The 22,684-nt window shown below is 53.9% G+C and overlaps 1 protein-coding gene across 1 annotated transcript; it reads right to left on the reverse strand.

The window, feature by feature from the left end:
- On the reverse strand, positions 1 to 19,517 carry dedd (death effector domain containing). Its single transcript, XM_031891451.1, has 5 exons — positions 19,311 to 19,517; positions 6,182 to 6,563; positions 2,587 to 2,694; positions 2,115 to 2,261; positions 1 to 1,407 (listed from the first exon to the last, which is right to left on the reverse strand). The coding sequence occupies exons 2-5, from the start codon at positions 6,504 to 6,506 to the stop codon at positions 1,031 to 1,033; spliced, it is 957 nt and encodes a 318-aa protein (XP_031747311.1). The 5' UTR covers positions 6,507 to 6,563; positions 19,311 to 19,517; the 3' UTR covers positions 1 to 1,030.
- Positions 19,518 to 22,684: the final 3,167 nt, after the last annotated feature.

The raw sequence follows: 22,684 nt of genomic DNA on the forward strand, positions 1-22,684 counted from the left end.
TTTTTTTTTTTTAATTATGAAATGGGCTCTCTGGTTACTAAGGAGCAATTTACCATAGCAACCAGGCAGCCGGATGAATAGGGGAGGGCCAAAATAATAAAAAGAGTAGTACAATAGGGAAAATAGTCTCAAAGAGCGATCGTTTTGTGGGCGACTGGGGTCGGGGACCCCAAAATTTTTTCCAAAAACTATAAAAAAAAATGAACATCGTATTCGTTACTTTACAGGTGAACTTCCCCTTTAGGCCAAGGACTGAGGTAAACGTTACAATATGTGGAACAAAAAAAAACAATGACCAATGTAAACTTTTCTTCGGGTCGGAGATAAATACGAACAGACCGAGGGGGAGGGGCTTAAGGCAACATTATCACTCCTACGTGTTTCCGTAACTTTTTTCTTTTTTTTTCTCCCCGTGGAAGAGTCACGTGACCATAAGCCGCAAAAACCTAAAGTGACTGGGGGGGGGGGGGGGGGGTGTTTGTAAGGGCCGCTGTTTTGGGGGGGCGGAACCGTCGCGGATATCGTCCGTTATTCATAAATTACGCACAACAAAGAAAAAAAAAAAAAAAACTTCCTAAGTCACACAATGAATGTCGGGGGGAAACATTATATCGGGGGACCGGGGGGGACGGGACACAGAGCCGGACTGCCATTTCTGGTGAGAAGGTTCCATATGGATCTCTATATATATATATCTATATATCTGTACATAAATATATATACTCGTAATAATGTGGGCGGAGCCTATTAACAGCGTGGGCGGCGGCTCCTGGCGGGCTCGGAAGCAGCACAGTGCTAACCCTTCCATATATTCATAGATTTGTATTTTTTTTCCTTTTTTAGTTATTTATCAAAAAAAAAAAAAAAAAAAAAAGTCAAAAATAATGGTGGGGGGAGGGGTGAATTCATAGTTAAGAGCACCATTTACTAAGCAAAGTTAACCCCCAGTGGGCGGTGGCGTTAGAGAGAGAGGGGGGGGCGGGGTTATCCCTGCGCAGTAAACGCAGCCTCATGATTGGGTGCTCGGGCCTCACAGAGACGACTGCACCATTAAGTTCCGTAGCAGTTTCTGCCGGCCCACCTCGTAGTCTTCCTCGTCCACGTTGACCAGCAGTTTGATGGCCTCGTGGCCCACGGCCTGCTTGAGCGAGTCTGTGATGAAGACGCCCTTGAGGGCCTCCAGTAAGGAGCCGTTGATGTAGTCGCGCCAGAAGGCGTCCAGGTAGGTGAGCTCGGAGAACTTGATGTCGCAGATGATGGAGCCCAGGTCGCGGGACTTCAGGATGGTGTTGGCCTGGTTGAAGCGCTCGAACTGGCGCTCCAGGGGGTCCTGCTTGTTGGAGAAGACGTTTCCCTGCAGGGCGGTCTCGTGCTGACAGTACTCTGCGCGCACTCGCAGCCGGATATCTGGGGGGGTCACAAATAGGCTCGTTACCGCCATTTTATAGCAGGCGTTGGAATGTACCACTGCACCAGGGGGGATAGGAATATGGCACAGTCCAATCCCTGATCTCTACAGAGCATTCTGGGATAGTAACCACCCCATTTACCTCTATGGGATCTCTACAGAGCATTCTGGGATAGTAACCACCCCATTTACCCCTATGGGATCTCTACAGAGCATTCTGGGATAGTAACCAGCCCAGTTACCTCTATGGGATCCCTACAGAGCATTCTGGGATAGTAACCAGCCCAGTTACCTCTATGGGATCTCTACAGAGCATTCTGGGATAGTAACCACCCCATTTACCCCTATGGGATCTCTACAGAGCATTCTGGGATGGTAACCGCCCCAGGAACTGGCCATCATGCAACTGTTCTGCTATGGACATGTGGTGAAGATGCTCAGGAAGCCCCAGTAAAGGAGTGTGATTGGTCAGATAAAAGCCTGGCTATTGGCCAATCAGCCCACAGGAGGAATGGACTGGCCCGCCCCATGTACCAGTGGATGGACAGATCCTGGTTATGACCATCCGGTTGGCACACACATACATATGGAGTGATAGCCATTTAAGGGTGCCATCAGCTGGAAGGTACCAACCCCCCTTGTAAAAGCTGAACCCCAATGGGAATCTTTGTAACATTCAGCCCCTAGGGGGCGCTGCCATCCTTACCACAGGTCTGTTTTTCCTTGGGATCAGGGGTGGCGGACTTCCTTCTTTTCCGTTGGCTGCTGAGCGGGGGTCGGCCCCGGACGGGTCGCTTTGTGCAGATCTGAGGTCCGGAGGGGGAAGAGCAGACGACGGGGTGGTGAGGGGGTGCTGGGGGGGGGGCAATACAAAAAGGAAAGGTTAGAAAAATAATACGAATATTGTACAGCTCCGCCCCACTGACAACAAAGGACATATTTTCCCCCCACACAAAGCAGGAATACATATGCCCATGTGCGGCAATGGCTGAACCGGGGGGGAACAACAAAAAAAAAGGGGGGGGGGGAGCAATTAAATCTACGGAAAGTTCCATAACCAGTAGGCAGAACCCAGGCACCCTCAACAGCAGCCGTGTGATATAATATAAGAAACAAGTCTAGTAACCCATGGTAACCAGATGACCTGTAAATGCTGCATGCTGATTGGCTCCCGTTACCTGGCGTACGCGGGTGGTCGGTCTCGGCCTCGGTGCTGCTGTGCCCCCGCGGCGTCACGTAGTGAATAGACGTCTCTTCCAGGTATTTGTCCACCAGGTCGGGACACACTGAGGGGAGAGAGACACACGGGCAGTTAGACATGAACAGTCACATCTACATTCCTGCTGATTTGATTGGACGGAGAGCCAATATAATGCACCAATCATAGGGCTGGACTTGAGGGTTGTGCTACCACCACACCAGGCCTGGGGGCGCTATAACTGGCTGCTCTACGCTGGGGCCTATACACATTTACTTCTCTGTTCTGTTCCAGTAAAGGCGAATGGGTCGGGTCCAAGGTGTCTCAGTACCGGTACTGGGAATGTATTGGGAATGGTACTGGGCAAGCGCCTTACTATGGCAGAGCCACGGCCAGTTCTTTTAGCTCCAGTCCGCCTAAGTCTCATTATTTCTCAGAATTAATGGACAGATTTGAGGGTTTATTTACCCTTTAAAATCCTGGGTAGGCTGGAATAGTCTGTAGCTGCTCATTATGAATAAGGGGGGTGTAATCCTTCAGTGAGAACAGGGAGTGCAGGTTGTTGCTGAACTTGCCCCGGGCCCCTCCTCCTCGGGGCAACTGAGCTGACCACCCACTACCACCTATAGAGCCTCTCTCCCATTCTAAAGCTCCAAAGCATTCTGGGAAGGTAACCACCCAGTTACCCCTATGGGATCTCTACAGAGCATTCTGGGAAGGTAACCACCCCAGTTACCCCTATGGGATCCCTACAGAGCATTCTGGGATAGTAACCACCCAGTTACCCCTATGGGATCCCTACAGAGCATTCTGGGATAGTAACCACCCAGTTACCCCTATGGGATCCCTACAGAGCATTCTGGGATAGTAACCACCCCAGTCACCCCTATGGGATCTCTACAGAGCATTCTGGGAAGGTAACCACCCAGTCACCCCTATGGGATCCCTACAGAGCATTCTGGGAAGGTAACCACCCAGTTACCCCTATGGGATCTCTACAGAGCATTCTGGGAAGGTAACCACCCAGTTACCCCTATGGGATCTCTACAGAGCATTCTGGGATAGTAACCAGCCCAGTTACCTCTATGGGATCTCTACAGAGCATTCTGGGATAGTAACCACCCAGTTACCCCTATGGGATCTCTACAGAGCATTCTGGGATAGTAACCACCCAGTTACCTCTATGGGATCTCTACAGAGCATTCTGGGATAGTAACCAGCCCAGTTACCTCTATGGGATCTCTACAGAGCATTCTGGGATAGTAACCACCCAGTTACCGCTATGGGATCCCTACAGAGCATTCTGGGATAGTAACCAGCCCAGTTACCTCTATGGGATCTCTACGGAGCATTCTGGGATAGTAACCACCCCAGTTACCTCTAGGGGATCCCTACAGAGCATTCTGGGATAGTAACCACCCAGTTACCTCTATGGGATCCCTACAGAGCATTCTGGGATAGTAACCACCCCAGTCACCTCTAGGGGATCCCTACAGAGCATTCTGGGATAGTAACCACCCAGTTACCTCTAGGGGATCTCTACAGAGCATTCAGGGATAGTAACCACCCAGTTACCTCTATGGGATCTCTACAGAGCATTCTGGGAAAGTAACCACCCCAGTTACCTCTATGGGATCTCTACAGAGCATTCTGGGATAGTAACCGTCCCAGTTACCTCTATGGGATCCCTACAGAGCATTCTGGGATAGTAACCACCCAGTTACCTCTATGGGATCTCTACAGAGCATTCTGGGATAGTAACCACCCAGTTACCTCTATGGGATCTCTACAGAGCATTCTGGGATAGTAACCACCCAGTTACCTCTATGGGATCTCTACAGAGCATTCTGGGATAGTAACCACCCAGTTACCTCTATGGGATCTCTACAGAGCATTCTGGGAAAGTAACCACCCCAGTTACCTCTATGGGATCTCTACAGAGCATTCTGGGATAGTAACCGTCCCAGTTACCTCTATGGGATCTCTACAGAGCATTCTGGGATAGTAACCACCCAGTTACCTCTATGGGATCTCTACAGAGCATTCTGGGATAGTAACCACCCAGTTACCTCTATGGGATCTCTACAGAGCATTCTGGGATAGTAACCGTCCCAGTTACCTCTATGGGATCTCTACAGAGCATTCTGGGATAGTAACCACCCCAGTTACCCCTATGGGATCTCTACAGAGCATTCTGGGAAAGTAACCAGCCCAGTTACCTCTACGGGACCTCTACAGAGCATTCTGGGATAGTAACCACCCCAGTTACCTCTATGGGATCTCTACAGAGCATTCTGGGAAAGTAACCGCCCCAGTAACCTCTATGGGATCCCTACAGAGCATTCTGGGATAGTAACCACCCAGTTACCTCTATGGGATCCCTACAGAGCATTCTGGGATAGTAACCGCCCCAGTTACCTCTATAGGGAAGGAACTGGCCATCATGCAACTGTTCTGCTTTGTGGGGTAGGGATGCCCAGGGAGCCCCAGTTAAGGAGTGTGATTGGCTGGTATCCAGGCCCCTATCCAACCAATCAGCCTACAGGAGGAATGGACTGGCCCGCCCCATGTACCAGCAGACTGACAGATCCTTGTTATGACCATCCGGTTGGCACACACACATTTGGACGGATACCCATTTAGGGAGCCATCAGCTGGAAGGGTTGTGCTACTGCCATCTTGTTCTACAAAGGCTGATATCCCCGGCACCGTGACATCTGCCCGACCCCTATCCCCGGCACCGTGACATCTGCCCGACCCATATCCCCGGCACCGTGACATCTGCCCGACCCCTATCCCCGGCGGACCTGCCGACCATCCCGACGTGACATCTGCCCGACCCATATCCCCGGCACCGTGACATCTGCCCGACCCCTATCCCCGGCACCGTGACATCTGCCCGACCCCTATCCCCGGCACCGTGACATCTGCCCGACCCCTATCCCCGGCACCGTGACATCTGCCCGACCCCTATCCCCGGCACCGTGACATCTGCCCGACCCCTATCCCCGGCACCGTGACATCTGCCCGACCCCTATCCCCGGCACCGTGACATCTGCCCGACCCCTATCCCCGGCACCGTGACATCTGCCCGACCCCTATCCCCGGCACCGTGACATCTGCCCGACCCCTATCCCCGGCACCGTGACATCTGCCCGACCCCTATCCCCGGCACCGTGACATCTGCCCGACCCCTATCCCCGGCACCGTGACATCTGCCCGACCCCTATCCCCGGCACCGTGACATCTGCCCGACCCCTATCCCCGGCACCGTGACATCTGCCCGACCCCTATCCCCGGCACCGTGACATCTGCCCGACCCCTATCCCCGGCACCGTGACATCTGCCCGACCCCTATCCCCGGCACCGTGACATCTGCCCGACAAATGGCTGCATCTGACACAATATCTGTATGTGTATGGGCAGCTTTCAGACAGATGGGCCAATCGTGCCCAATTTCCTGCGGAACAGAGGGGCAGCGCGGAGTTGTTGGTCACTGTATAACGAGCCTCGCCAGTTACTGCCAGGGAACCAATATGGCAGCTCCTAGCAGTGGATCCCAGGGTGCCACTCACCCGCCCTCCTGCGTTTCAGCGTGACGTAGGGCAGCAGGTCGTGCCGCGTGATGATCCGCAGGAGCTGAAGGACCTGTCGGAAGTTGGTCTCGTCGCAGCGGCCCTGCCTCTCCAAAGCCAACAAGAAGTCCCGCCCACTGCGAATCATTCCCCTCTCATAGTCATCAATAACATCCACAAACAGGAAGGAGAGAACCCGCACGTCCCTGTGCGTCAGGTGAGTCCCCACAATGTCAAACATACGGTGCAAACTGTACAGCCCGTGCTCCCGGTCCCCATTCTCCTCCGGCCAAGCCTGCTCCCGGCTCCGCTTCATATGGGCCATGTCCCCAGTTCAACCCCCCCCCGCCGTGCCAATGGTATCTCCCAGCCCAATGGGAACCTACAGAAAGAAACAGAGACACGTTATATATGGCAGCTCCGACCCATATGTATAAATACAAATATACAGAGAAGGAATGTTCTGGGCACACAATAAGCTGTACCCCCATACTGTACTGTCTAAGGGAAACACTATGGCACCCCCTACCCATATGTATAAATACAAATATACAGAGAGGGAATGTTCTGGGCACACAATAAGCTGTACCCCCATACTGTACTGTCTAAGGGAAACACTATGGCACCCCCTACCCATATGTATAAATACAAATATACAGAGAAGGAATGTTCTGGGCACACAATAAGCTGTACCCCCATACTGTACTGTCTAAGGGAAACACTATGGCACCTCCTACCCATATGTATAAATACAAATATACAGAGAGGGAATGTTCTGGGCACACAATAAGCTGTACCCCCATACTGTACTGTCTAAGGGAAACACTATGGCACCCCCTACCCATATGTATAAATACAAATATACAGAGAAGGAATGTTCTGGGCACACAATAAGCTGTACCCCCATACTGTACTGTCTAAGGGAAACACTATGGCACCCCCTACCCATATGTATAAATACAAATATACAGAGAAGGAATGTTCTGGGCACACAATAAGCTGTACCCCCATACTGTACTGTCTAAGGGAAACACTATGGCACCTCCTACCCATATGTATAAATACAAATATACAGAGAAGGAATGTTCTGGGCACACAATAAGCTGTACCCCCATACTGTACTGTCTAAGGGAAACACTATGGCACCCCCTACCCATATGTATAAATACAAATATACAGAGAGGGAATGTTCTGGGCACACAATAAACTGGGCTGGAAAAGCAGGCAGGTAGCCATGTCCTGTAGCTCTAGTCTGACCTTTAAACCCCAATGTGATCGCTAGGGTCACAGATTCATGGAAACCAGGACTGTGGTAAACTAGGAACGGTCTGTACAGGAAAAGACCGTACATTGGGCTCCCTAGCTGCCGGAATCTCTCTGTACCTCATGCCCCAACCTTAGGTTATAATTACGAATAAGAAACCACTGGACCACACAGATTCTGTTCCTCTGATCCAATCCCTCGCCTGAAACTGCTGGCACAGAACTACACACATCTGTATCCAAGCTGCTCCCGCAGAGCTCTCCCAATGCTACAGCCAGCTGGCCCCGGGCTCCCGCACAGACGGGGGCAGAACATGAACTCCAATTGGCTGGAAAAAGCAGCTGAGCACTCTGGGAGCTGTATTCCACCTATATCCATACAGGGCAGGACTGCTGCTTACAATGGGGGGATCAGATAGGATCTGTGCCACTGTGACAGAATGCTCTGTTATACAGATAGCTAGAATCTCAGCCATAAAGCAGGGCAGGACTGCTGCTTACAATGGGGGGATCAGATAGGATCTGTGCCACTGTGACAGAATGCTCTGTTATACAGATAGCTAGAATCTCAGCCATAAAGCAGGGCAGGAATGCTGCTTACAATGGGGGGGATCAGATAGGATCTGTGCCACTGTGACAGAATGCTCTGTTATACAGATAGCTAGAATCTCAGCCATAAAGCAGGGCAGGACTGCTGCTTACAATGGGGGGATCAGATAGGATCTGTGCCACTGTGACAGAATGCTCTGTTATACAGATAGCTAGAATCTCAGCCATAAAGCAGGGCAGGACTGCTGCTTACAATGGGGGATCAGATAGGATCTGTGCCACTGTGACAGAATGCTCTGTTATACAGATAGCTAGAATCTCAGCCATAAAGCAGGGCAGGACTGCTGCTTACAATGGGGGGATCAGATAGGATCTGTGCCACTGTGACAGAATGCTCTGTTATACAGATAGCTAGAATCTCAGCCATAAAGCAGGGCAGGACTGCTGCTTACAATGGGGGGATCAGATAGGATCTGTGCCACTGTGACAGAATGCTCTGTTATACAGATAGCTAGAATCTCAGCCATAAAGCAGGGCAGGACTGCTGCTTACAATGGGGGGGATCAGATAGGATCTGTGCCACTGTGACAGAATGCTCTGTTATACAGATAGCTAGAATCTCAGCCATAAAGCAGGGCAGGACTGCTGCTTACAATGGAGGGATCAGATAGGATCTGTGCCACTGTGACAGAATGCTCTGTTATACAGATAGCTAGAATCTCAGCCATAAAGCAGGGCAGGACTGCTGCTTACAATGGGGGGATAGGATCTGTGCCACTGTGACAGAATGCTCTGTTATACAGATAGCTAGAATCTCAGCCATAAAGCAGGGCAGGACTGCTGCTAAATGGCTGAAGTTAATGACAGTGCAGCAAGTTAACTCATTCAGAGCTGAGAAGGGACTGGGAGAGGGAGAGGTCTCTATATTCCCTGACAGTCTCACCTACATCTCAGTTTAATGCCTATGTATCAGAGAGAGCAGCGCTGCCCCACTTAGTACATATAGGGAGCCTATTATCTCTCATACATGTTGGGGGGCAGATTATATTAAAATTATGTCATACAGCAACGTGTGTGGAACCCCAAAGCAGACTGGGGCCATACAGACTCCGCCCCCCCCCCCCCCAGCCGAACTGCCCTGAAACAGAGGAAAAGAGACCTCCCTTCTCTCACTTTTGGTGAAGATTACAGAGAGCTGGCACAGAGCTGGCACAGAGCTGGCACATACAGAGACATAGGGCCCAGAATGGCACAAATCAAGAGGAAGGTGGGGGGGGGGGGGGGGGGGTCCTGTGAGGTACAGGGGCCTATCTGAAAAATGATTGGGGGAGGGGGGGCTGGGCAGGATAGGGGTGGGGTTACTAAGCCATATATGTTTAGGGGAAACAAGATTGGGGGTACACAGGCCCAGACTGAGGATAATAGTGGGGAAGGGCAGGTTTTGGGGGTCCAGGGTGGGGAGGGGTTAATATGGGGAGGGGGTAGATTTGGGGTTGGGTTGGTACAGGGGCCCAGATGGTAGGGCCAATACTAGGGGAGGGACAGGTTTGAAAGCCCTATGCAGGGGTGTGTATATGGGGGGCAGAAAGTTTGTGGGGGATACAGAGCCCCTATGACATGTGCAGAGGATGGGGTAGGTTTGGGGGTAACAGGAAGTGGGACAGGAAGTACAGAGGGACAGGGAATAATGGGGAATAAAGAGTCTGGCGACCCCAGGGAAGGGGGGGAGGTTCTGGGGGTACATATACAGGAACTGGAAGCACAGGGAGGGGGGGAGGTTCTGGGGGTACATATACAGGAACTGGAAGCACAGGGGGGAGGTTTCGGGGGGTACATATACAGGAACTGGAAGCACAGGGGGGGAGGTTCTGGGGGTAACATATACAGGAACTGGAAGCACGGGGGGGGGGAGGTTCTGGGGGTACATATACAGGAACTGGAAGCACGGGGGGGGGAAGGTTCTGGGGGTACATATACAGGAACTGGAAGCACAGGGAGGGGGGGTTCTGGGGGTACATATACAGGAACTGGAAGCACAGGGGGGGGGTTCTGGGGGTACATATACAGGAACTGGAAGCACAGGGGGGGGGTTCTGGGGGTACATATACAGGAACTGGAAGCACAGGGAGGGGGGCTTCTGGGGGTACATATACAGGAACTGGAAGCACAGGGGGGGGGGTTCTGGGGGTACATATACAGGAACTGGAAGCACAGGGAGGGGGGCTTCTGGGGGTACATATACAGGAGCTGGAAGCACAGGGGGGGTTCTGGGGGTACATATACAGGAACTGGAAGCACACGGAGGGGGAGGGAGGTTCTGGGGGTACATATACAGGAGCTGGAAGCACAGGGAGGGGGGCTTCTGGGGGTACATATACAGGAGCTGGAAGCACACGGAGGGGGGCTTCTGGGGGTACATATACAGGAGCTGGAAGCACACGGAGGGGGAGGGAGGTTCTGGGGGTACATATACAGGAACTGGAAGCACAGGGAGGGGGGCTTCTGGGGGTACATATACAGGAGCTGGAAGCACACGGAGGGGGAGGGAGGTTCTGGGGTACATATACAGGAACTGGAAGCACAGGGGGGGGGAGGTTCTGGGGGTACATAACAGGAACTGGAAGCACAGGAAGGGGGGGTTCTGGGGGTACATATACAGGAACTGGAAGCACAGGGAGGGGGGGTTCTGGGGGAACATATACAGGAATTGGAAGCACAGGGAGGGGGGTTCTGGGGGTACATATACAGGAACTGGAAGCACAGGGGGGGGGGGAGGTTTCTGGGGGTACATATACAGGAACTGGAAGCAACGGGGGGGGGGGAGGTTCTGGCCGGGGGTGTACATATACAGGAACTGGAAGCACGGTGGGGGGGGGGAGGTTCTGGGGGTACATATACCAGGAACTGGAAGCACGGGGGGGGGAGGTTCTGGGGTACATATACAGGAATGAAGCACAGGGGGGGGAGTTCTGGGGTACATATCAGGAACTGAAAGCACAGGGGGGGGGGAGGTTCTGGGGGTACATATACAGGAACTGAAGCACAGGGGGGGGAGGTTCTGGGGTACATATACAGGAACTGGAAGCACAGGGGGGGGAGGTTCTGGGGGTACATATACAGGAACTGAAAGCACAGGGAGGGGGGGAGGTCTGGGGGTACATATACAGGAACTGGAAGCACAGGGGGGGGGAGTTCTGGGGGTACATATACAGGAACTGGAAGCACATTCAAGGGGGGGAGGTTCTGGGGGTACATATACAGGAACTGGAAGCACAGGGGGGGTCTGGGGGTACATATACAGGAACTGGAAGCACAGGGGGGGGAGGTTCAGGGGGTACATATACAGGAACTGGAAGCACAGGGGGGGGAGGTTCTGGGGGTACATAAACAGGAACTGGAAGCACAGGAAGGGGGGGGTTCTGGGGGTACATATACAGGAACTGGAAGCACAGGGAGGGGGGTTCTGGGGGTACATATACAGGAACTGGAAGCACAGGGAGGGGGGTTCTGGGGGTACATATACAGGAACTGGAAGCACGGGGAGGGGGGGAGGTTCTGGGGGTACATATACAGGAACTGGAAGCACAGGGGGGGGGAGGTTCTGGGGTACATATACAGGAACTGAAAGCACAGGGAGGGGGGGAGGTTCTGGGGGGTACATATACAGGAACTGGAAGCACAGGGGGGGGGAGGTTCTGGGGGTACATATACAGGAACTGGAAGCACAGGGGGGGGAGGTTCTGGGGGTACATATACAGGAACTGAAAGCACAGGGAGGGGGGGAGGTTCTGGGGGTACATATACAGGAACTGAAAGCACAGGGAGGGGGGGAGGTTCTGGGGGTACATATACAGGAACTGGAAGCACAGGGGGGGGGAGGTTCTGGGGGTACATATACAGGAACTGAAAGCACAGGGAGGGGGGGAGGTTCTGGGGGTACATATACAGGAACTGGAAGCACAGGGGGGGGGAGGTTCTGGGGGTACATATACAGGAACTGGAAGCACAGGGGGGGAGGTTCTGGGGATACATATACAGGAACTGGAAGCACAGGGAGGGGGGTTCTGGGGGTACATATACAGGAACTGGAAGCACAGGGGGGGGTTCTGGGGGTACATATACAGGAACTGGAAGCACAGGGAGGGGGGCTTCTGGGGGTACATATACAGGAGCTGGAAGCACACGGAGGGGGAGGGAGGTTCTGGGGGTACATATACAGGAACTGGAAGCACAGGGGGGGGAGGTTCAGGGGGTACATATACAGGAACTGGAAGCACAGGGGGGGAGGTTCTGGGGGTACATAAACAGGAACTGGAAGCACAGGAAGGGGGGGTTCTGGGGGTACATATACAGGAACTGGAAGCACAGGGAGGGGGGGTTCTGGGGAACATATACAGGAACTGGAAGCACAGGGAGGGGGGGTTCTGGGGGTACATATACAGGAACTGGAAGCACAGGGAGGGGGGGTTCTGGGGGAACATATACAGGAACTGGAAGCACAGGGAGGGGGGGTTCTGGGGGTACATATACAGGAACTGGAAGCACGGGGAGGGGGGGAGGTTCTGGGGGTACATATACAGGAACTGGAAGCACAGGGGGGGGGGGAGGTTCTGGGGGTACATATACAGGAACTGAAAGCACAGGGAGGGGGGGAGGTTCTGGGGTACATATACAGGAACTGGAAGCACAGGGGGGGGGAGGTTCTGGGGGTACATATACAGGAACTGGAAGCACAGGGGGGAGGTTCTGGGGGTACATATACAGGAACTGGAAGCACAGGGGGGGGGAGGTTCTGGGGGTACATATACAGGAACTGGAAGCACAGGGAGGGGGGTTCTGGGGGTACTTATACAGGAACTGGAAGCACAGGGAGGGGGGTTCTGGGGGTACATATACAGGAACTAAGAAGCACGGGGGGGAGGTTCTGGGGGTACATATACAGGAACTGGAAGCACGGGGGGGAGGTTCTGGGGGTACATATACAGGAGCTGGAAGCACAGGGAGGGGGGGAGATTCTGGGGGTACATATACAGGAGCTGGAAGCACAGGGGGGGGGGTTCTGGGGTACATATCCAGAACTGGAAGCACAGGGAGGGGGGAGATTCTGGGGGTACATATCCAGGAACTGGAAGCACAGGGAGGGGGGGAGATTCTGGGGGTACATATACAGGAACTGGAAGCACAGGGGGGGGTTCTGGGGGTACATATACAGGAACTGGAAGCACAGGGAGGGGGCTTCTGGGGTACATATACAGGAGCTGGAAGCACACGGAGGGGGAGGGAGGTTCTGGGGGTACATATACAGGAACTGGAAGCACAGGGGGGGGAGGTTCTGGGGGTACATATACAGGAACTGGAAGCACAGGGGGGGGGGAGGTTCTGGGTACATATACAGGAACTGGAAAGCACAGGGGGGGGAGGTTCTGGGGGTACATATACAGGAACTGGAAGCACAGGGGGGGGGAGAGGTTCTGGGGTACATTTACAGGAACTGGAAGTACAGCCAGGGGAGGGGGTTCTGGGGGTACATATACAGGAACTGGAAGCACAGGGGAGAGAGGTTCTGGGGGTAACATATACAGGAACTGGAAGCACAGGGGGGGGAAGGTTCTGGGGGTACATATACAGGAACTGGAAGCACAGGGGGGGGAAGGTTCTGGGGGTACATATACAGGAACTGGAAGCACAGGGGGGAGAGAGGTTCTGGGGGGTACATATAAAGGAACTGGGAAGCACAGGGGGGGGAGGTTCTGGGGAATACAGGAACTGGAAGCACAGGGGGGAGAGAGGTTCTGTGGGTACATATACAGGAACTGGAAGCACGGGGGGGGGGAGGTTCTGGGGTACATATACAGGAACTGGAAGCAACAGGGGGGAGGAAGGTTCTGGGGGTACATATACAGGAACTGGAAGCACAGGGGGGGAGGTTCTGGGGGTACATATACAGGAACTGGAAGCACAGGGGGGGGAGGTTCTGGGTGGTACATATACAGGAACTGGAAGCACGGGGGGGGAGGTTCTGGGGGTACATATACAGGAACTGGAAGCACAGGGGGGAGAAGGTTTCTGGGGGTACATATACAGGAACTGGAAGCACAGGGGGGGGAGGTTCTGGGGGTACATATACAGGAACTGGAAGCACAGGGAGGGAGGTTCTGGGGGTACATATACAGGAACTGGAAGCACAGGGAGGGGGAGGGAGGTTCTGGGGGTACATATACAGGAACTGGAAGCACAGGGAGGGGGAGGGAGGTTTCTGGGGTACATATACAGGAACTGGAAGCACAGGGAGGGGGGGGGTTCTGGGGGTACATATTACAGGAACTGGAAGCACAGGGAGGGGGAGGGAGGTTCTGGGGTAACATATACAGGAACTGGAAGCACAGGAGGGGGAGGGAGGTTCTGGGGGTACATATACAGGAACTGGAAGCACAGGGAGGGGAGGGAGGTTCTGGGGGTACATATACAGGAACTGGAAGCACAGGGAGGGGGAGGGAGGTTCTGGGGGGTACATATACAGGAACTGGAAGCACAGGGAGGGGGGGTTCTGGGGTGGTACATATACAGGAACTGGAAGCACAGGGGGGGAGGTTCTGGGGGTACATATACAGAGAACTGGAAGCACAGGGGGGGAGGGAGGTTCTGGGGGTACATATACAGGAACTGGAAGCACAGGGAGGGGGAGGGGAGGTCCGGGGGTACATATACAGGAACTGGAAGTACAGTGGGGGGGAGGTTCTGGGGGTACATATACAGGAACTGGAAGCACAGGGAGGGGGGGAGGTTCTGGGGTACATATACAGGAACTGGAAGCACAGGGGGGGAGGTTCTGGGGGTACATATACAGGAACTGGAAGTACAGGGGTGGGGAGGTTCTGGGGTTACATATACAGGAACTGGAAGCACAGGGAGGGGGGAGGTTCTGGGGTACATATACAGGAACTGGAAGCACAGGGGGGGGGGTTTCTGGGGGTACATATACAGGAACTGGAAGCACAGGGGGGTCTGGGGGTACATATACAGGAACTGGAAGCACAGGGGGGGGGGGAAGGTTCTGGGGTAGCATATACAGGAACTGGAAGCACAGGGGGGGAGGTTCTGGGGGTACATATACAGGAACTGAGCAAGGGGGGGGGAAGGTTCTGGGGGTACATATACAGGAACTGGAAGCACAGGGAGGGGGGAGGTCCTGGGGGTACATATACAGGAACTGGAAGCACAGAGGGGGGGTTCTGGGGGTACATATACAGGAACTGGAAGCACAGGGGGGAGGTTCTGGGGGTACACATACAGGAACTGGAAGCACAGGGGGGGAGGTTCTGGGGGTACATATACAGGAACTAGAAGCACAGGGGAGTTTGGGGGTACATATACAGGAACTGGAAGCACAGGGAGGGGGGGAGGTTCTGGGGTACATATACAGACTGGAAGTACAGGGGGGGGGAGGTTCTGGGGGTACATATACAGGAACTGGAAGCACAGGGAGGGGGGAGGTTCTGGGGGTACATATACAGGAACTGGAAGCACAGGGGGGGGGGTTCTGGGGTACATATACAGGAACTGGAAGCACAGGGGGGTCTGGGGTACATATACAGGAACTGGAAGCACGGGGGGGGAGGTTCTGGGGGTACATATACAGAACAGGAAGCACAGGGGGGGAGGTTCTGGGGTACATATACAGGAACTGGAAGCACAGGGGGGGGAGGAGGTTCTGGGGTACAATACAGGAACTGGAAGCACAGGAGGGGGGAGGTTCTGGGGGTACATATACAGGAACTGGAAGCACAGGGGGGGGGTTCTGGGGGTACATATACAGGAACTGGAAGCACAGGGGGAGTCTGGGGGTACACATACAGGAACTGGAAGCAACAGGGGGGAGGTCTGGGGGTACATATACAGGAACTAGAACACCAGGGGGGGAGGTTCTGGGGGTACATATACAGGAACTGGAAGCACAGGGAGGGGGGGAGGTTCTGGGTACATATACAGGAACTGGAAGCACAGGGGGGGGAGGTTCTGGGGGTACATATACAGGAACTGGAAGCACAGGGGGGGAGGTTCTGGGGGTACATATACACGGAACTGGAAGCACAGGGGGGGAGTTCTGGGGGTACATATACAGGAACTGGAAGCACAGGGAGGGGGGGTTCTGGGGTACATATACAGGAACTGGAAGCACAGGGGGGGGGTTCTGGGGGTACGTATACAGGAACTGGAAACACAGGGGGGGGAGGTTCTGGGGTACATATACAGGAACTGGAAGCAGGGAGGGGGGGTTCTGGGGGTACATATACAGGAAACTGGAAGCAAAGGGGGGGTTCTGGGGGTACATATACAGGAACTGGAAGCACAAGAGGGGGGGGGGTTCTGGGGGTACATATACAGGAACTGGAAGCACAGGGGGGAGGTTCTGGGGGTACATATACAGGAACTGGAAGCACAGGGGGGGGAGGTTCTGGGGTACATATACAGGAACTGGAAGCACAGGGAGGGGTTCTGGGGTACATATACAGGAACTGGAAGCACAGGGGGGGAGGTTCTGGGGTACATATACAGGAACTGGAAGCACGGGGGGGGGGAGGTTCTGGGGGTACATATACAGGAACGGAAGCACAGGAGGGGGGGGAGGTTCTGGGGGTACATATACAGGAACTGGAAGCACAGGGAGGGGGGTTCTGGGGGTACATATACAGGAACTGGAAGCAAAGGGGGGGGGTTCTGGGGGTACATATACAGGAACTGGAAGCACAGGGGGGGGAGGTTCTGGGGGTACATATACAGGAACTGGAAGCACAGGGAGGGGGGGTTTGGGGGTACATATACAGGAACTGGAAGCAAAGGGGGGGGTTCTGGGGGTACATATACAGGAACTGGAAGCACAGGGGGGGGGTTCTGGGGTCTATACAGGAACTGGAAGCACAGGGAGGGGGGTTTCTGGGGGTACATATACAGAACTGGAAGCAAAGGGGGGGGTTCTGGGGGTACATATACAGGAACTGGAAGCACAGGGGGGGAGGTTCTGGGGGTACATATACAGAACTGGAAGCACAGGGGGGGAGGTCTGGGGTACATATACAGGAACTGAAGCACGGGGGGGGGGTTCTGGGGGTACATATACAGGAACTGGAAAGCACAGGGGGGGGATTCTGGGGAATATACAGGAACTGGAAGCACAGGGGGGAGGTTCTGGGGTACATATACAGGAACTGGAAGCACAGGGGGGGGAGGTTCTGGGGGTACATATACAGGAACTGGGAAGCACAGGGGGGGAGGTTCTGGGGTACATATACAGGAACTGGAAGCACAGTGGGGGGGGTTCTGGGGGTACATATACAGGAACTGGAAGCACAGGGGGGAGGTTTCTGGGGGTACATATACAGGAACTGCCGAAAGCACAGGGGGGGGGTTCTGGGGGTACATATACAGGAACTGGAAGCACAGGGGGGGGAGGTTCTGGGGTACATATACAGGAACTGGAAGCACAGGGGGGGAGGTTCTGGGGTACATATACAGGAACTGGAAGCACAGGGGGGGGGGAGGTTCTGGGGGTACATATACAGGAACTGGAAGCACAGGGGGGGCGGAGGTTCTGGGGTACATATACAGGAACTGGAAGCACAGGGAGGGGAGGAGGTTCTGGGGTACATTATACAGGAACTGGAAGCACAGGGAGGGGGGGGTTCTGGGGGTACATATACAGGAACTGGAACACAGGAGGGGGGGTTCTGGGGGTACATATACAGGAACTGAAGCACGGGAGGGGGAGAGGTTCTGGGGGTACATATACAGAACTGGAAGCACAGGGAGGGGAGGGAGGTTCTGGGGGTACATATACAGAACTGGAAGCACAGGGAGGGGGGTTCTGGGGGTACATATACAGGAACTGGAAGTACAGGGAGGGGGGGGTTCTGGGGTACATATACAGGAACTGGAAGCACAGGGAGGGGGAGGGAGGTTCTGGGGGTACATATACAGGAACTGGAAGCACAGGGAGGGGGGAGGTTCTGGGGGTACAATACAGGGAACTGGAAGCACAGGGGGGGGGAGGTTCTGGGGTACATATACAGGAACTGGAAGCACAGGGAGGGGGAGGGAGTTCTGGGGGTACATATACAGGAACTGGAAGCACAGGAGGGGAGGTCTGGGGTAATATACAGGAATGAAGCACAGGAGGGGGAGGTTCGGGGTACATATACAGGAACTGGAAGCACAGGGAGGGGGGGAGGTTCTGGGGTACATATACAGGAACTGAAGCACAGGGAGGGGGAGGGAGGTTCTGGGAGGGTACATATACAGGAACTGGAAGCACAGGGGGGGAGGTTCTGGGGTACATATACAGGAACTGGAAGCACAGGGGAGGGAAGGTTCTGGGGGTACATATACAGGAACTGGAAGCACAGGGAGGGGAAGGTTCTGGGGGTACATATACAGGAACTGGAAGCACAGGGAGGGGGGGAGGTTCTGGGGGTACATATACAGGAACTGGAAGCACAGGGAGGGGAGGTTCTGGGGTACATATACAGGAACTGGAAGCACAGGGAGGGGGGTTTGGGGGTACATATACAGGAACTGGAAGCACAGGGAGGGGGGGAGGTTCTGGGGGTACATATACAGAACTGGAAAGCACAGGGGCGGGGGGGTTCTGGGGGTACATATACAGGAACTGGAAGACAGGGGAGGGAGGTTCGGGGGTACATATACAGGAACTGGAAGCACAGGGAGGGGGAGGGAGGTTCTGGGGGTACATATACAGGAATGGAAGCACAGGGGGGGAGAGGTTCTGGGGTACATATACAGGAACTGGAAGCACAGGGAGGGGGAGGAGGTTCTGGGGGTACATATACAGGAACTGGAAGCACAGGGAGGGAGGTTCTGGGGGTACATATACAGGAACTGGAAGCACAGGGAGGGGGGGGGAGGTCTGGGGGTACATATACAGGAACTGGAAGCACAGGGGGGGGGGGAGGTTCTGGGGGTACATATACAGGAACTGGAAGCACAGGGAGGGGGCTTCGGGGGGTACATATACAGGAACTGGAAGCACAGGGGGGGGAGGTTCTGGGGTACATATACAGGAACTGGAAGCACAGGGGGGGGAGGTTCTGGGGGTACATATACAGGAACTGGAAGCACAGGGGGGGGGAGGTTCTGGGGTACATGGGGGGGGGGAAGGCAGGGGTAGTGATTGGGGGGAGGCTTGGGGGCCCCAGAGCAGCCAGCCTATAGAGCCAGGGCAGGGGAGGGGAGGGCGGGGGCAGAGCGGGCTGGCTGGTAGGGAAGGTATGAGAGGGGAGGGGGCTCCTCTAGGGTCTCTTACCCCCTCCGGCTGCAGCTGCCGCCCCACGGGCAGGTCCGGTCTCTCTCTGCTCTCAGGACGGGGCAGCCATTATAGATCCGTCAGCTTCTCTATCAGCAGCAGCAGCACAGGGAGTCGGGAACATCCGGGCACCGCTGCCGGGGTGGAGAGGAAGAGCCGTTGGAAGAGGAGGAGTTCTGGCTAATTATTGGCCCTTGGCGCTCTCCGTAGTTCAGCTTCAGTCCCATAGGAAAGAAGGCGGGCAGGCGGCCACCTTAACTACGGGCAGCGTTTTGTTGACATCCGGTGCTGGCTGAAAGCTTCAGCTCTATCCGCCTCAAGGGATATGGCCGCCATGTTAGTAGTGGGCAGCCTGGCAGAAAGAATGCTTCATAGTTTATTAATTTTAAACACAAAATTATGACTTTTATCTCTAATTAACGAGTTCCCTTTCTTTCTCTGGGAGCTCTCACAGAGCATGATGGGTAGTTTGAGATGGGAATCTTCAGCAGGAACAGCCCCTATGCTTATAACGCTGGGCTGGGAACTTATTATAGGCGGGGCCTGTATCCCTTGCATTAAACTGGGCCCCCTATTGGCTCTAATGAGTCCCTGGCTGATATGGGCCCCTGTCCGGCTCTGTATATGGACTGGTCTGTAACCAAGGTTCCTTTATAGAACTCTGATGTCACAAGTGGATATTTTGTGTGTAAACTGCTGGTTTTCTTTCCCCGCCCCCTTGTCTCTGATGTCATTGCCGACATCATCATCCTTATATCATTTTGTCATTTTCCCTGTAACAGTGATGTCATTTGTGATGGTAGATACATTTCCACTGAGGTTCCTGCCTGACCATGGGAAAGAGAGCAGCCCAGGAGCAGGAAGTACAGAGAATCAGAGCTCTGTACCTGGGTAAGTACTGGGGGGAGATTGGATTCACTTACCCAGGGGGAGGTTCCTGCCTGACCATGGGAAAGAGAGCAGCCCAGGAGAAGGAAGTACAGAGAATCAGAGCTCTGTACCTTGTTAAGTACTGGGGGGAGATTGGATTCACTTACCCAGGGGGAGGTTCCTGCCTGACCATGGGAAAGAGAGCAGCCCAGGAGCAGGAAGTACAGAGAATCAGAGCTCTGTACCTGGGTAAGTACTGGGGGGAGATTGGATTCCCTTACCCAGGGAGAGGTTCCTGCCTGACCATGGGAAAGAGAGCAGCCCAGGAGCAGGAAGTACAGAGAATCAGAGCTCTGTACCTGGGTAAGTACTGGGGGGGAGATTGGATTCACTTACCCAGGGGGGGGTCCTGTCTGACCATGGGAAAGAGAGCAGCCCAGGAGCAGGAAGTACAGAGAATCAGAGCTCTGTACCTGGGTAAGTACTGGGGGGGAGATTGGATTCACTTACCCAGGGGGAGGTTCCTGTCTGACCATGGGAAAGAGAGCAGCCCAGGAGCAGAAGTACAGAGAATCAGAGCTCTGTACCTGGGTAAGTACTGGGGGGGAGATTGGATTCACTTACCCAGGGGGAGGTTCCTGTCTGACCATGGGAAAGAGAGCAGCCCAGGAGCAGGAAGTACAGAGAATCAGAGCTCTGTACCTGGGTAAGTACTGGGGGGAGATTGGATTCACTTACCCAGGGGGAGGTTCCTGTCTGACCATGGGAAAGAGAGCAGCCCAGGAGCAGGAAGTACAGAGAATCAGAGCTCTGTACCTGGGTAAGTACTGGGGGGAGATTGGATTCACTTACCCAGGGGGGGGTCCTGTCTGACCATGGGAAAGAGAGCAGCCCAGGAGAAAAAGGTAGAAAGTGGGTATTTGTTGCCTCTGATCAAGTTCTACCTTGGGTGACAATGAGACCCTCGTTTGAGACGGAGCTCCTGTAGGGGTGGCATATAACTGCCAGCTGGGAAAGTCACATGACTCTCACTATGCACAGGGTAAGGTTAGAGCCTATTACTGTACAAGCCTATGGGGACTTTCATAATGGGGCTTAGTGAAGGGGTTACATTTTTAATTGCAAATAATTAACCGTGGGTGCACCAAGCTGGTCCATTTAGAGAGTGAAACCCTGATCAGGTTAAAAAAACCACACACAGAAAATCTCAAGGTAATAGAACCCCACAAAGTGCCACAATTATGTTACTGTGATTGATAAAAAGAAATAAAAGCTGAAATTTGAATTTCAACAATTTTATTGTAAAACCATTATTGCAGTAAAGCTGCGCGGCCACTAGGTGTCACCATTAGCAAAGGCCTCTAGGTGCTTGGAGAGGGGAGGGGGCAGTTTTATCTGTTTATTCTTCTGTATCACTGGGGTTGTTTTGGTTCAGACTTCTGTTTGGGCTCATATTGGGCCTGGGCCCCTAACAGAACCCTGTCGGTGGCACTGATAACGCAGGTGTCATTGTCGGGAACAATGGGAGTTGCAGAAAACCACCCAGGGACACAGGAGTATAACATAGGGGGGGGGGGGCAGGGATTCAGTTACCCAACCAGCAGCTCAGGGCAATTACCCATGTTACTGGGGCAGGTAAGTGCCATTATATAGCCATAATTGAGTAGCAGTAACCGGCACTCTCTTACTGCCACCAGTTTGCTTTCCTTTATGTGACGTCGGACCTGCCGGGCTCCCTGTGGGGGGTTGGATTCTGAGCAAGGGATTGGCTGCAGCGGGGTTACTGTGACTGCTGGGAGTTGTACTGTAATAGTAACGTAAGGGCTGAAATACTGATGTGAAGTGTTACTCCATCCTGCCCCACTCTCTGTATTTCACAATAGTGTTTCCACTTTCTCTGTCTTTCCCTACTGTCTCCGAATCCTACTGTCCCCATCTTGTCCTACTGTCTCCGAATCCTACTGTCCCCATCTTGTCCTACTGTCTCCATCTTGTCCTACTGTCTCCATCTTGTCCTACTGTCTCCATCTTGCCCTACTGTCTCCGAATCCTACTGTCCCCATCTTGTCCTACTGTCTCCATCTTGTCCTACTGTCTCCATCTTGTCCTACTGTCTCCATCTTGTCCTACTGTCTCCATCTTGCCCTACTGTCCCCATCTTGCCCTACTGTCTCCATCTTGCCCTACTGTCCCCATCTTGCCCTACTGTCTCCATCCCGCCCTACTCTCTCCATCTTGTCCTACTGTCTCCATCTTGCCCTACTGTCCCCATCTTGTCCTACTGTCTCCATCCCGCCCTACTGTCTCCATCTTGTCCTACTGTCTCCATCTTGCCCTACTGTCCCCATCTTGCCCTACTGTCTCCATCTTGCCCTACTGTCCCCATCTTGCCCTACTGTCCCCATCTTGTCCTACTGTCTCCATCCCGTCCTACTGTCTCCATCTTGTCCTACTGTCTCCATCTTGCCCTACTGTCCCCATCTTGCCCTACTGTCCCCATCTTG

This window comes from Xenopus tropicalis, chromosome 8, assembly GCF_000004195.4.
Source record: "Xenopus tropicalis strain Nigerian chromosome 8, UCB_Xtro_10.0, whole genome shotgun sequence".
NCBI classification, from domain to species: domain Eukaryota; kingdom Metazoa; phylum Chordata; class Amphibia; order Anura; family Pipidae; genus Xenopus; species Xenopus tropicalis.

Excerpts from the sequence above, each read along its gene's own strand:
- dedd (XM_031891451.1), bottom strand. The coding sequence starts at position 6,506 with ATGGCCCATATGAAGCGGAGCCGGGAGCAGGCTTGGCCGGAGGAGAAT. Across the intron at positions 2,695-6,181 it reads GCTGAAACGCAGGAGGGCGG|TGTGTCCCGACCTGGTGGAC; the intron begins GTGAGTGGCACC and ends CTCTCCCCTCAG. Across the intron at positions 2,262-2,586 it reads CGACCACCCGCGTACGCCAG|CACCCCCTCACCACCCCGTC; the intron begins GTAACGGGAGCC and ends CCCCCCCCCCAG.